This window comes from Silene latifolia, chromosome 4 (genome assembly GCF_048544455.1).
Source record: "Silene latifolia isolate original U9 population chromosome 4, ASM4854445v1, whole genome shotgun sequence".
NCBI lineage: Eukaryota > Viridiplantae > Streptophyta > Magnoliopsida > Caryophyllales > Caryophyllaceae > Silene > Silene latifolia.
This window is the reverse complement of record NC_133529.1, coordinates 64,333,075-64,347,466: the sequence shown is the minus strand read 5'-3', so window position 1 is coordinate 64,347,466 and position 14,392 is coordinate 64,333,075. Positions and strand designations below refer to the sequence as shown.

The 14,392-nt window shown below is 34.7% G+C and overlaps 1 protein-coding gene across 1 annotated transcript; it reads right to left on the bottom strand.

The window, feature by feature from the left end:
• Positions 1-461: 461 nt before the first annotated feature.
• LOC141651589 (uncharacterized) lies at positions 462-1,610 on the bottom strand. The gene has a single exon (XM_074459294.1). It carries the CDS (start codon positions 1,608-1,610, stop codon positions 462-464), a length of 1,149 nt encoding a protein of 382 aa, XP_074315395.1.
• Between the last annotated feature and the right edge of the window lie 12,782 nt (positions 1,611-14,392).

Here is a 14,392-nt window from a genome sequence, read left to right as displayed (position 1 = left end):
TTAAAGGCATCAAAAGCTTCATCCTTAGAACGAAGTAAGTAAAGATACATATAACCTGAGTAATCATCAATAAAGGTGATAAAATATTTTGGATCATTAGCGTTCATGTCCGGACAACAAATATCCGTGTGTATGATTTCTAATAGGTTAGAACTCCTCTTTGCACCTTTCTTAGACATGTTAGTTTGCTGACCTTTAATGCAACTAACGCAAGTATCAAAATCAGTAAAGTTTAAAGTATCAAGTACTCCATCCTTTACTAATCTTTTTACCCTCTCAATGGAGATATGTCCCAATCACCGGTGCCATAAAATAGCGGAATTCTCATTTATAATACAACGTTTTAAACCAGCATTGACATGCATAGAATTATGAGTGATATTATTTTGCAGTTTAAGACGATATAAATTATCAGACAAAATACCATAACCAATAATTTCAGAATTTCTGAGAATACTGAATCAAGAGTCTGAGAAATTAAAGGTAAAACCCAAAGGTACAAGTCTTGATACTGAAATCAAATTTCTAGAGAAATTCGGAACATAAAATGTTTTTTCCAAATGAAAAATAAAACCACTACTTAATATTAAGCTGTATGTCCCAATGGCCTCCACATGTGAACTAATCTGGTTTCCTGAATAAATTGAAAGTTCACTGCCCAGTGGTTTCCTTAGGGTTGTCATGCCCTGCAAGGTATTCGAAACATAGATTGTAGTTCCAGAATCAATCCACCATGTATTATGATTAACATTAACCATATTAGATTCATAACAAACAAACGCATGAAAATTACCTTTCTTCTTTAGCCAAGCCTTAAACTTAATGCAGTCTATCTTCATGTGTCCCTTCTTTTTACAGAAGAAACACGTAGACTCCTTCTTATAGGTTGCCTCAGCTAAAATCTTTCCCTTTACCTTATCTTTAGTGTGACCCTTTTGCCTCTTTGAAGAAGAAGCAACAGTAAGGTTCACCTTTTCACCTTCCTCCATTAACAATCTGCCCTCCTCTTGAACACACATGGCCATAAGTTCATTAATTGACCATTTATCCTTATGTGTGTTGTAAGAGATCTTAAAAGGAGCATATTTTGGAGGAAAAGTGCATAAAATGAAGTGCACAAGGAAAGTGTCAGACATGGTAACTTCCAAGGTCTTAAGTTGAGCTGCAATATCCCTCATGCGTATGATATAATCACGCACACCTTTAGTCTCGGTGAGCCTCAAAGATGAAAACTGCATTATTAAGGTACTAGCAAGAGCTTTATCAGAAGTTGCAAACTGCTCATCGATGGCCTTAATTAGATCTTTAACTTTAGTATGCTGATCGATAGAACCACGAATACTAGCACACATTCTGGTCTTTATGAACATAATGGAGAGACGATCAGATTTCTCCCACTTTTCATAAAGATCAATTGCTTCTTTAGCGCTTTCTTTAGTTACTTTAGGTGGTTCGTCTTTCCGAATAGCATAATCAATATCTAACCATCCCAACTGCAGTAGCATTCTCTCTTTCCAGACCTTATAGTTATCACCATTCAATTCAGGAATGTCAAATTTAACATCAGTAGAACTCTCAGGTAAAATTGTTGCAAATATAATAAATAACATGCTTATTACCAAAAGTTGAGACTTTAAACTTAATCATGTTTTACCAATGTAAATCATGCTCAAATATGAATCTAGAGACATAAAACTTGCCTGTGGGCTAAAGTTTTACTCAATTAGATACATAAAAATTTAACTTTATGACAATACTATCAAAACATATACATCTCTTAACTCCTGTGGGTAGATTAAGAAACAAGATTCAATATATCATCCTAATTAGTCATACAAATACATACAACAAGATTCCTGTGGGTAAGTCTCATTATATTACATACGACTAATCACAATTAATGTTCTAGTTTCCACACGTGATTCCAAAATAAATTTTAATTAATTAGAGATACTTTGGCTAAACTCTAACTAATAAAATTTTGAACCACTCGACATTAAACATCCGTTAATTTTTTTTCCCAAAATTTCATGTATATATATTACCGTATGACCAAGAAACTTAATTGGTCAACAAATTTAAACATTGCCTCAATAATTAAAAGAATTACACATCGTATAAATTCACTCCCGTACACTATCAACTCAAACATTGTAAACTTAAATTATTGTAATTTGTTTCAACTTACAATAAGATAGGTCATCTATTAAAAGCGCAGGTCCATATAATACGAGTGCAGTATTGATACCATGCGAAAGAATAGAGAACAAATAATACTTACCCACTCAAAACAAGAGACTATTACCACATGATGTCACGATTCATCCCAAGGATAATGCAAGTGAGATAAAAATTTGTCCTTTAGTTGATTTATTAATCTATCATTACAAAATATATAGCAGTAGACAAAACAAATCAACATCATCATGATATACTTAGCATAAGACATGACTTTAACTTTGTAAACCGAGGCAAATACATGATACTAAAGACAGATTTCCATATTTCATACTCAATCAAACAACGAACAATATACGAATATGGTTCAGAAAAATAAAATACAAATTCATGGTGTATGATCAAATACGGCTACAAAATCAATTTGCAAGCAAGACAGAGGCGATTTAATCGCTCTAATACCAACTGTAAGTTTCTACAGTCTAAATTAACATGTTCTTGTCTCATAATGAACATGTATAAACTGAATGCGGAAGCGATAAAAGAGATCGATTACTTACCTCCAGCCATTGCTTGAAATAATTGATCCGTCTTAATGAATAACCCAATTTCTTATGCCCCAAATCTGACTTGGCTTCCAAACCCTCAGCCTCACAATTTAGATGGTGTATTTTCTTAATGAGGTAGGCTTAGTGAACCTTAATCAGAATAAATATGTTCTCCTTATATAGACTCTTGCCATCAAAGAGTCAATTGAACAGTTTCCTAAATTGTGAGTGGTAAGTTATGAGAGATAATAGTGGAAAAAGAATCCTAGGTAAATTCCACCATACAATGGACCAACTTAATTTCCATAAAACAACTTAATTAAATATTAATATAATACTTATTTATTTTATGGAAATATCTTACAGAAATACATCACACATGCATTTGAAATTGATTTACACTGGGTTATAAGATAAGTTAACACAATATTATATGTCATACGTGACTATTTATGTACTATTGTGTTGCATTTTTAATACGAGATATAATAGTTGTAATGACTTACAAATTCTTCATTATATATGTTTATTTCCACACTTTGCAGTACACTTTTCTTTGCATGGCTTATTGGCTTTACTCTATAACAACTGATATGAAGCAGATTTGCGATCAGAGACGACCGACTTGAATTTTTAAACTAATCCGGTTTCAAATAGATTTACAATGACCCGTTACTTTGTTATTACAACTCTGTATGAGTTAAGGTGGGTGTGCCAGTATTACTACGATTGAACAACGGTATACAAAAGAAAGCCATGTACGTAACGGGACAAATTGCATACATAAAATAAATGAATAGGATAAAGGACATTCAAGCTTAATTGTGCAATATGAAAGCGGCTTATGAACTTCACCCTTCAGGCTAAGATGTAGTTTGGTACGTGAAGGACAACATACAACGGATGAAAAAACTAGGTTGATTCGGGGTTCGGGTCCTTTACTCGGGTGCGGGCCATCTTTTGGCCAGGTTTTCAGGTTAGGTCGGTTAAGACGAGTCATTCATAGAATTAACATTAACTAATCGATCATCTCACTCAACGTTTTAGATCGCGTGTGTAACACCCCGGTTTATAAAAGACTTTGTAACACCCCGGTTTATAAAAGAAGTCTTCGTCAAGACATTCCCTAATAAAACGGACTGTTACCATCTCGGTTTCCCGAGGTAGTGAATAACAAATTAAACTCCAAGGCAATTTATATAATATTTTAACTTAATTATTACAAATTCTCTTTTCAAATTAAATTACAAGAACTGACATAAATAAAAGTGAAGTCTTCTAGATGATGATCTAGTTACTAAGTCGTCTGATCCAGTGTCTCACGCCCATCCAGCTCCCGTCCTATCTCTTAAACCTGTCAAGTCTGCTCCCCATAAAACGGTTCATCACAGGTGTTCACGAATACACAGGGTCAACCACGAGGTTGAGTAGGGAAAACAATAAAACAATAAAATATGATATGCATGATACTCCGTCACCTCCATCTCCATCTCAACTCATCACACACATCTCATACCCCGAACGCCCACCATACCGATCCCCGTAGACTATATATCGACCGAAGCCGATCTGCCACTCAACAAACGAGGACACCAGGGCAAGTCTGCGCAGAACCCGCCTGGGCCTTATCACAACATCACATCGTATCTCAACATCGTCACTCCTACACCATCCTCCAACTCCAATGCATATGAATGCTCAAAAGAAATTGATGCAACATAATATATATATAAATAAATGAACTGATGAATCATAAAAATCATGCCAGTTACCCGATGTCGTGATATCATACTCAATACGATCAAATCAGTCAATCACCTTTCCGAATATAAATGATAACGTAAATCAACAACCAGGAATCCAGTCAACACAATTCAACAACGATAATAGAGTAAGTGTATTTCCCTACCTCAAGTGCCAAAGCAATTCCAATTAAGCGATTAAGCGATCCATAAAGTAAAGCAATGAATCTGATTATCGATCCTTCACGAATCTGTCACCTAAAACAATTATGATATTTATAATTACTAACTACTAAATATAGTAATCTCCCAAAATAGAAGCTTTCCCGATATAGTAACTTTTCTATTAAACAAACCCGACTCAGAATAATTAATTATGATTAATTATTATTTTATTTTAATAACTCGGAACTAAAATCAAATGATAATTAAAGGATTAAACGAATTATGTGATTTAATAAAAACCCGAATCAATCATTTGAATAACTCGACACCCGACTCAAAATCTGTCTTTAATTATTTAAATACTCGGGAATTAACTTAAATAAATTATTTAGAAGTCTCGGGGATTAAATTAATTAATTAAGAATACGACCCATTACTAATTATAACGATTTAAATTATGAAAACCCGTTTCAAAACTAAAAACGATTCGAATAACCCGATTAAACACGACCCACACCTTCGCTCTCGCTCACACTCCTCACGCGCCACCTACACCACCGTGACAACCACCAGACATGTTCCCCACTTCAACCCCACCACCAACAACCACCACCAGCCTGGTCGACTGCCGCCGGCGAGTCGAACCAGGGCTGACAGATGGCCAGGTTCGCCACCGTGTAACACCAACACCCTCTGCTTCTCGCCATACCACCACCGCAGCCAACAACCATACCCTGCCAAACAACCACAGCCCTACTCACCGTCAACCCACGAACACAGACAACCTAGCACCACCGTTTCGACCTCCCCCTAGTCCACGGTGGTGCCACCCAAACCTCGCAAGTTAACCCGTTTACTGCCCTGTAACGATGCCGCCTTTTACTGTCACTATCACGACCCAAAACCACCCTAACCACCACCAAAACACTCGTCCCTTACCACTCATTACCAATACCCAGACACCAACCACCAGCATCCCCACCCTAAGACACGAACAACACCCAAAAACCCACGACATAAATACAAAACAGAGGAACAAGGTGTTGAGTTCTTACCTTTACCGCCACCAAACAACCACCAGGGCCACCCTAGGTCGTCGACAACCTCCCTTTGGCCTTCCTTGCTGCGCCGTCACCACCCCCTGCTCTCTCTCTCTCTCTCTCTCTCTCTCGTTTTGCGTGAGGGTTGATGTTGGAGTTGATGAAAGGAGGGAGGCGGGTTGAGGGAGTGAGAAGGAGGGAGGCGGCTGGGTAGTTCCTATTAGGGTTAGGTTTAGGGTTAGGGTTAGGGTTAAGGGTAATTGGGCTGGACAGTTAATGGGCCAGCTCACATTTCGAATTCCATATAAACCCGTCTTAATTAACTTACATCGATACAACGCGGTTAATTAAAATAATTTACGTAATTATCGACTCAACAATTAACCCGATATAATTAGTAATATAAATTGTATAATAATTAATATATAATAATATCCATTTAATTTATTATATAAAAAAAATACGGGGTATTACAGTCTTCCCCCCTTAAAATGAACTTCGTCCCGAAGTTCGCTCCCATACTTAAACCTCGGAAGGGTATTATATATCGTACTTATGGTCGTTACGCATTTCTAACACGGTTAACACACACTTTTGACACATCAATTAAACATAACAAATACGGAATGTTACATTCTGCCCTCCTAAAAAATAAACTTCGTCCCGAAGTTTAGCTCGTCATTACTTAGCCAACTAACTATAACTAACAACTACCTGAGAACACAAATGTATAACAACTAAATAATCACCTGAGAACACCGTCATATTCCATCTACATTCCGATCTCAAACTCAATTAACTCAATAATCATGGTCGCACTGGACCGCAAATGTAACTCGGCACAAAGGCCCCACAACTCATAACTCAATACCAGTAGTTTAACTTATACTCTCCTTTTACACCTCAACCAACTAACAGAAGTATATGAATGAAACATATAGAGCTCATTTGCATAGGTACCCCACAACGAAACATCTACTTGATCAAAACTCCAATCTACAAACAAGTGCAAATTAAACATCAAGATTTTACAATCCTCCCCAACTAAAAACATGGTTACGTCCTCGTAACCTTCATTATTATAACTAAAGTTCTCAAACTACTGCTAACAACTGGAAGAGGTTTAAATATTCTCAACTCTCGCTTAAGTTAACTAATCCTTACCAAAGACAATCAACATACAAGTTCTCTCAAGGAGGCTACCGTTACCAGTAAAAATCATTAGTAATTATTCATCTCACCAATCATTGTAATCTCGTACTTTAGAAACATGGGGGATCAATCAGCATAAGGAAGGAATTAGGGTCAACACTTTGATAAATCGATTTATGAAAATTTATAACCTAATAGGTCCAATCTGACTTTCCTTTTCTTAATTGTACAGATTTAGGTCAAGACACAGAATCACCGATAAAATGAAGACAACCAGTTTTGTAGTACTTATCGTCCCAGAAATATTTTTAATCCTTATAACAAAGGGCTTGGGATTTATTCACGAATGACGAATGCACATTGATTGGCAAATTCTACAAACTTATTGGTCGAGTCAAACAAGCGAGTAAACAGCAATATTGGAAAGTTAACGTACAAGGTTATTATACACAAAATTTCGTTCTTGGTGTTAATTATATTTAGACTGTACCCCACACAATGACAGAAAAGATTAGATGTATTTAAGTACACCCATTTTACAAATATTCATTATATGTTATGCTAATATCAACTTACCATGTTAACACATAACTCCCTTAAATCATCACATTACATTTCCCGTTTTGACATTCGTAACTAACCACAGCCCACCAATTCACTACATGAACGAACAACATGACTAAATTAACCCACTACTTGTGACTCCGTTTTAGTTTCATTCCCCCAAACTAGCAAAATTATGAACCACGCAACCAGACACTGGCTGGAAATCTCATTCCGAATTTATACTCACACGACAAAATTTAACTTTATTTTCAAAAACTTTTACTTTCCTACTGGACGGTGAATAATTTTCTTAACATAATCTTATAACAGGGCCGTCATAGAATCCATTTACAGCTTACTACGAAACTCAAAATCAGATAAACTTAATTCAATTCCTTTAAACAACAAGCTTAGGTGTTGACTCATATATCGTAATTTACAGGTTCATCTTATTCATTTCAGTCCTATCTTTACTAGTGAGCGACTATTACTTCAATCATCAGGATTTTAGTTGCACTTCTTTACTCAGTTATTTTCACGGCTCAATTAAACGTAGTTATAACGACTATTATTGGAACCAATGCATATCATGTGAATCATTAAAGGGTTATCCCATTATAATTGCTAATATAATTATCATCAACAGTCTTTATTAAAATATAATGATAGTAACGACTCGAGAATATAGATATGTCAAATGTCGTGCTACAATTGCAAAAATCATTTTAGCATTTTGTGACGATGTAATAACGAATATATATCCAGTAAGAAACAACAACATTGTTTATTATCATGTTATAGGTTTAGGTTTAACTGAAATAATTTAATGAAATGAAAGTTACAAGTATAACTATAGGCACACCGACTCACATAAAAGACATTGGAACTCAGATGATATTCTACGTGTGTGAACATTTAGACATACTCATTACTACCATCCATGTGTAAACATTTAAACATAATTATTATAATTATTCAAGCGTGTATTTTAGAGCAATCAAATTAAATTTTTAACGTCATCAACTTTATCAAGATATGTCATTATAGTTTTATATTTATATATATCCGACCACAACTGGACTCGTATAAACATCTCCCCCTTGATTAAGAATCCATTTAAGCTATTCAATTTTACTCATACTATCATGCCAACAATGTTATCAATTAAACTTTAAATTTTATCACCGATTAAGATACATAACTACTGGACATGCGTGCTACTATCGTCATATAAAACATTATAAATTCACATTATTAAAGTTCATGAATTAACCAAACAATTGTATGAAAACTCAACCTAGAATACACATTTTACAAGTCATGATTCACGTTGTAACTCTCAAAAATCACGAATAAATAACGGTTCGATTAAAACTTGATTCATATTACTTTTATAAAACATGGTGAGTTCAAAACACAGGGAAAAAGAATTAGGTTTAAGGCATAAGAATTCCATTTTTAAAGAATTTTACAACTTAGTTGGTCCAAACAAACATGTGACAGCTATTGGTCCAAATCTTGGGTTAGTTTGAAAATTTTTATTATTTAATATTGAGACATTAAGATTTTTCGTGGCTTATCAATTGGAAAACATTTGCGAATTTTATGATCGGTAGAGTTGAAATTATGCAAAAATTATTAATACAATTTAAATGAGGATTTTATAAAATCATTGGTCAAACATCACTGCACGGGAACTTCCTAACCACAGTTCACTAAAGTATTTATTACTCCAAATCCGTATATCATATAAGCATGAAACCAACGTCAAATGAACACTAACTCACGAGGCTATCTCTCATGAAATTTTCATCGATGGGCAATAAACAGAAAAGAAATGGCAGTAAGGTCAATTAAAGAGTAACATCAACCAAAACAAGTTTCATCACTAAGTCTTTCATTTCCTATGTCCCAATTCTTACAACTATACTATCGATACTAACCCATACCAACTTAGATCTCACACTGTACTTACGTAAACATATACCCCATAGAATCCCTTCGCATCTCGATCTACTCATTACATCTAAATCACGATTGTGATGACTAAATATATGAAATTCTATCGTGTTTCTTATTACTATCACAAGACTATACTAACATGGCTTCGGGATCACATAACCGCATATTACTTAGTCATAGTAGTACTATCAACACATCATTCATACAATTTACTTCCGTAGCGTTGTCCTGCAATAATCAATGTATCAATCAATTAACACTTAGGCAACGATATATGAATTTCCTGTTCATCCTCAAGCAACTATTCTACCCTTTCTCTCGTATACACTCATGGTTTCCGGTTCAACTGAGAGGGTCACAGGTTCGGTGTGAGGGGGCCCCTAACTCATACCTTACCGTAGTGTGCTCCTAACAGTTCTATCCCGGGTTCATTTTATTTAGACACATCCTATGTTCATTGGGCTCATTGGTTTAGGCCTGAGGATCGTTCGCTCTGATACCACTTTGTAACACCCCGGTTAATAAAATAAGTCTTCGTCAAGACATTCCCTAATAAAACGGACTGTTACCATCTCGGTTTCCCGAGGTAGTGAATAACAAATTAAACTCCAAGGCAATTTATATAATATTTTAACTTAATTATTACAAATTCTCTTTTCAAATTAAATTACAAGAACTGACATAAATAAAAGTGAAGTCTTCTAGATGATGATCTAGTTACTAAGTCGTCTGATCCAGTGTCTCACGCCCATCCAGCTCCGTCCTATCTCTTAAACCTCACAAAGTCTTTCCCCATAAAACGGTTCATCACAGGTGTTCACGAATACACAGGGTCAACCACGAGGTTGAGTAGGGAAAACAATAAAACAATAAAATATGATATGCATGATACTCCGTCACCTCCATCTCCATCTCAACTCATCACACACATCTCATACCCCGGAACGCCCAGCCATACCGATCCCCAGAGACTATATATCGACCGAAGCCGATCTCGCACCAATCAACAGCGAGGACACCAGGGCAAGTCTGCGAGAACCCGCCTGGGCCTTATCACAACATCACATCGTATCTCAACATCGTCACTCCTACACCATCCTCCAACTCCAATGCATATGAATGCTCAAAAGAAATTGATGCAACATAATATATATATAAATAAATGAACTGATGAATCATAAAAATCATGCCAGTTACCCGATGTCGTGATATCATACTCAATACGATCAAATCAGTCAATCACCTTTCCGAATATAAATGATAACGTAAATCAACAACCAGAATCCGAAATCAACACAATTCAACAACGATAATAGAGTAAGTGTATTTCCCTACCTCAAGTGCCAGCAATTCCAATTAAGCAGTTAAGCAGTCCATAAAGTAAAGCAATGAATCTGATTATCGATCCTTCACGAATCTGTCACCTAAAACAATTATGATATTTATAATTACTAACTACTAAATATAGTAATCTCCCAAAATAGAAGCTTTCCCGATATAGTAACTTTTCTATTAAACAAACCCGACTCAGAATAATTAATTATGATTAATTATTATTTTATTTTAATAACTCGGAACTAAAATCAAATGATAATTAAAGGATTAAACGAATTATGTGATTTAATAAAAACCCGAATCAATCATTTGAATAACTCGACACCCGACTCAAAATCTGTCTTTAATTATTTAAATACTCGGGAATTAACTTAAATAAATTATTTAGAAGTCTCGGGGATTAAATTAATTAATTAAGAATACGACCCATTACTAATTATAACGATTTAAATTATGAAAACCCGTTTCAAAACTAAAAACGATTCGAATAACCCGATTAAACACGACCCACACCTTCGCTCTCGCTCACACTCCTCACGCGCCACCTACACCACCGTGACAACCACCAGACACGTTCCCCACTTCGACCCCACCACCAACAACCACCACCAGCCTGGTCGATTCCGATCGGCCCGAGTCAAACCAGTGGTCAGATGATGGCCAGGTTCACCACCGTGTAACACCAACACCCTCTGCTTCTCGCCATACCACCACCGCAGCCAACAACCATACCCTGCCAAACAACCACAGCCCTACTCACCGTCAACCCACGAACACAGACAACCTAGCACCACCGTTTCGACCTCCCCCTAGTCCACGGTGGTGCCACCCAAACCTCGCAAGTTAACCCGTTTACTGCCCTGTAACGATGCCGCCTTTTACTGTCACTATCACCACCCAAAACCACCCTAACCACCACCAAAACACTCGTCCCTTACCACTCATTACCAATACCCAGACACCAACCACCAGCATCCCCACCCTAAGACACGAACAACACCCAAAAACCCACGACATAAATACAAAACAGAGGAACAAGGTGTTGAGTTCTTACCTTTACCGCCACCAAACAACCACCAGGGCCACCCTAGGTCGTCGACAACCTCCCTTTGGCCTTCCTTGCTGCGCCGTCACCACCCCCTGCTCTCTCTCTCTCTCTCTCGTTTTGCGTGAGGGTTGATGTTGGAGTTGATGAAAGGAGGGAGGCGGGTTGAGGGAGTGAGAAGGAGGGAGGCGGCTGGGTAGTTCCTATTAGGGTTAGGGTTAGGGTTAGGGTTAGGGTTAAGGGTAATTGGGCTGGACAGTTAATGGGCCAGCTCACATTTCGAATTCCATATAAACCCGTCTTAATTAACTTACATCGATACAACGCGGTTAATTAAAATAATTTACGTAATTATCGACTCAACAATTAACCCGATATAATTAGTAATATAAATTGTATAATAATTAATATATAATAATATCCATTTAATTTATTATATAAAAAAAATACGGGGTATTACAGCGTGGTTCAGTTAACACAAAGTCGAATTGAGTAGTTTCATGACTGGACTAAAGTTTGTAAAGGTATGTATTCTATGACGTTTTAAAACATGATATTACAAACGGCTCATGCATCGCACAGGCATCAAATCTAGTATATAACTAAAAGAGGTTTTTTTTCGAGACACTTACTTACAATTTTCTTATTAAAATTAGGAGATAATTAATTATTTACAATTTTTCTATTAGAATTAGGAAATAATTAATTATTTTCAATTTTCCTATTAGAATTAGGAAATTATTTTTTAATATTTTTACACCTATTTTTTACATTATTAACCTTTTCCAACTTTTTAATTACAATTAGAAGATTGTTCTCTAATATGAAAATTTAATATAATTTAGAAAAAAAACCTTAGATATATTCGTACTCTCGAATTTTATTCGGAATAACAAGTATGATAAATCACAACCTAAAATATTTATGACTGACTAACAATACAAAAAATGGAGGTATTAAGAGGCCTAAAGGCCCTAGGCCGAACTAAGTTATGACAAACGTGCATGCACAATACGATGTACAAGGAATTTATTTATGTAATGAGCAAAATGAACGCTGAATATACTCCTACACCTGTTGTTATTGCTAATGTCATGCTTAATTATGGGTAACTAGTTTGGAAGCCCGTGGAAGCCACAGAATCGTTAATAATTTATCGTTTTAATCGGCTTAAAGATTATGGAATATAAATTGTTTTCTTAACCAACAAATACTTAAGCGTTATTTTAATTTCTCTTTATTTATTGAATGAATTAGAGTTTTTAGACCTCTAATTATAGATGGGATTTTAAAGCCCCGCGTGACAACTTCATAGTGCAAATAACTTCATACTTGACCAATAAAAAGTTGATCAAGGTAACATTTTAAAATTATTGTGTAGGTGTTGCAAGTACGTACTAAATTTTCAGTACCTAACAACGGCTATACTTCTTGTATATTACAACAATTTTATAGGGAGTATTACTTCAATTTCAATGGATTTTATATTCTTTAAAATTCTCTGTTATATTTTAAAAATATTGAGAATACCCTGCAACATCAAATAATTAAAAATCAAATATTTTTGTCCTAAATTATTCCGAATACGTTGTACGATTATATTTATGGAAAACAGAAAGAGTAAAGTAAAGTAATATAACTTTAGAATTTTGAACAATTATTAGTATAAATGAGCAAAATTAATTATGCATCTTATGAATGACACAAGTAACAAATATTTACGTATACAAAATATGTTACATAGTTGCTTTCACTTTGTTCAGCCAAAGTTATAAATAAATAAACATTGTTATACTTTGTAAAAATTATTAGTTACAACTTTAAAATATCTCCTTAAACTATATTGGCAAAAATGTCTAAGCTTATTGACTTACTCGCATAATCTTTTACACACTTTGAGTTATTTGGTTTGTGACCCATTGACCTCTTGACCAACAAGTTAAGGAAAAAAAGGTGTTACATGCAAAATTATTGCAGCAAAGATAATCTGGGTGTATCCACAAAACTTTTGGCAATAAATCTTCCAAGAATTGTCAGATGTAATGTTTTATGTCGCTTCAATGAAGAAGTACCTGCCAAAAAACTAAAAGTCAATCAAACTATAATAATAAATTAAAAATTGAAAAATTAATTTAATTCTTTAGAATGATTTATAATTAAAATATGAACACAAAATATATTATGGCTACATAAAGTTATTATAAAGCCAAATACAATAAAAACTAAATTGAATTAATTAATTCAATTAGGATTTTATGTGAACTAAAAATAATCTTGAATTGAGTGTGGAAGGTTAAATATGAAATAAAATGTCAAAGGTGTTTTAAGGTAGAGAAATTGAAACATTGTGGTAATGCAAGAGATTATAATTGTAGAAAAAAAATATGACAATGTGTATAGGTAGTATAAATAAGGAGAGGAAACCTAAAAAAAAAATCATCATTTGAGAAAAAGAATTAGATGTTAAATTAGTATGTAGAGTGAATTAATTATTAATTATTAATATATCTATAAAGATGAGAGAAATCTAAAAAGTTTATTGACATTTACATTCTATTGTACAACTTAAATTTCATTTTATTTTCTTTAATTACATGTATGTGACACATGAAAATTCAAGATGGCTTTTGATAGGAGACATGGCTTAGTGAAATGCTTAGTTTTATCTTTTTATAATAT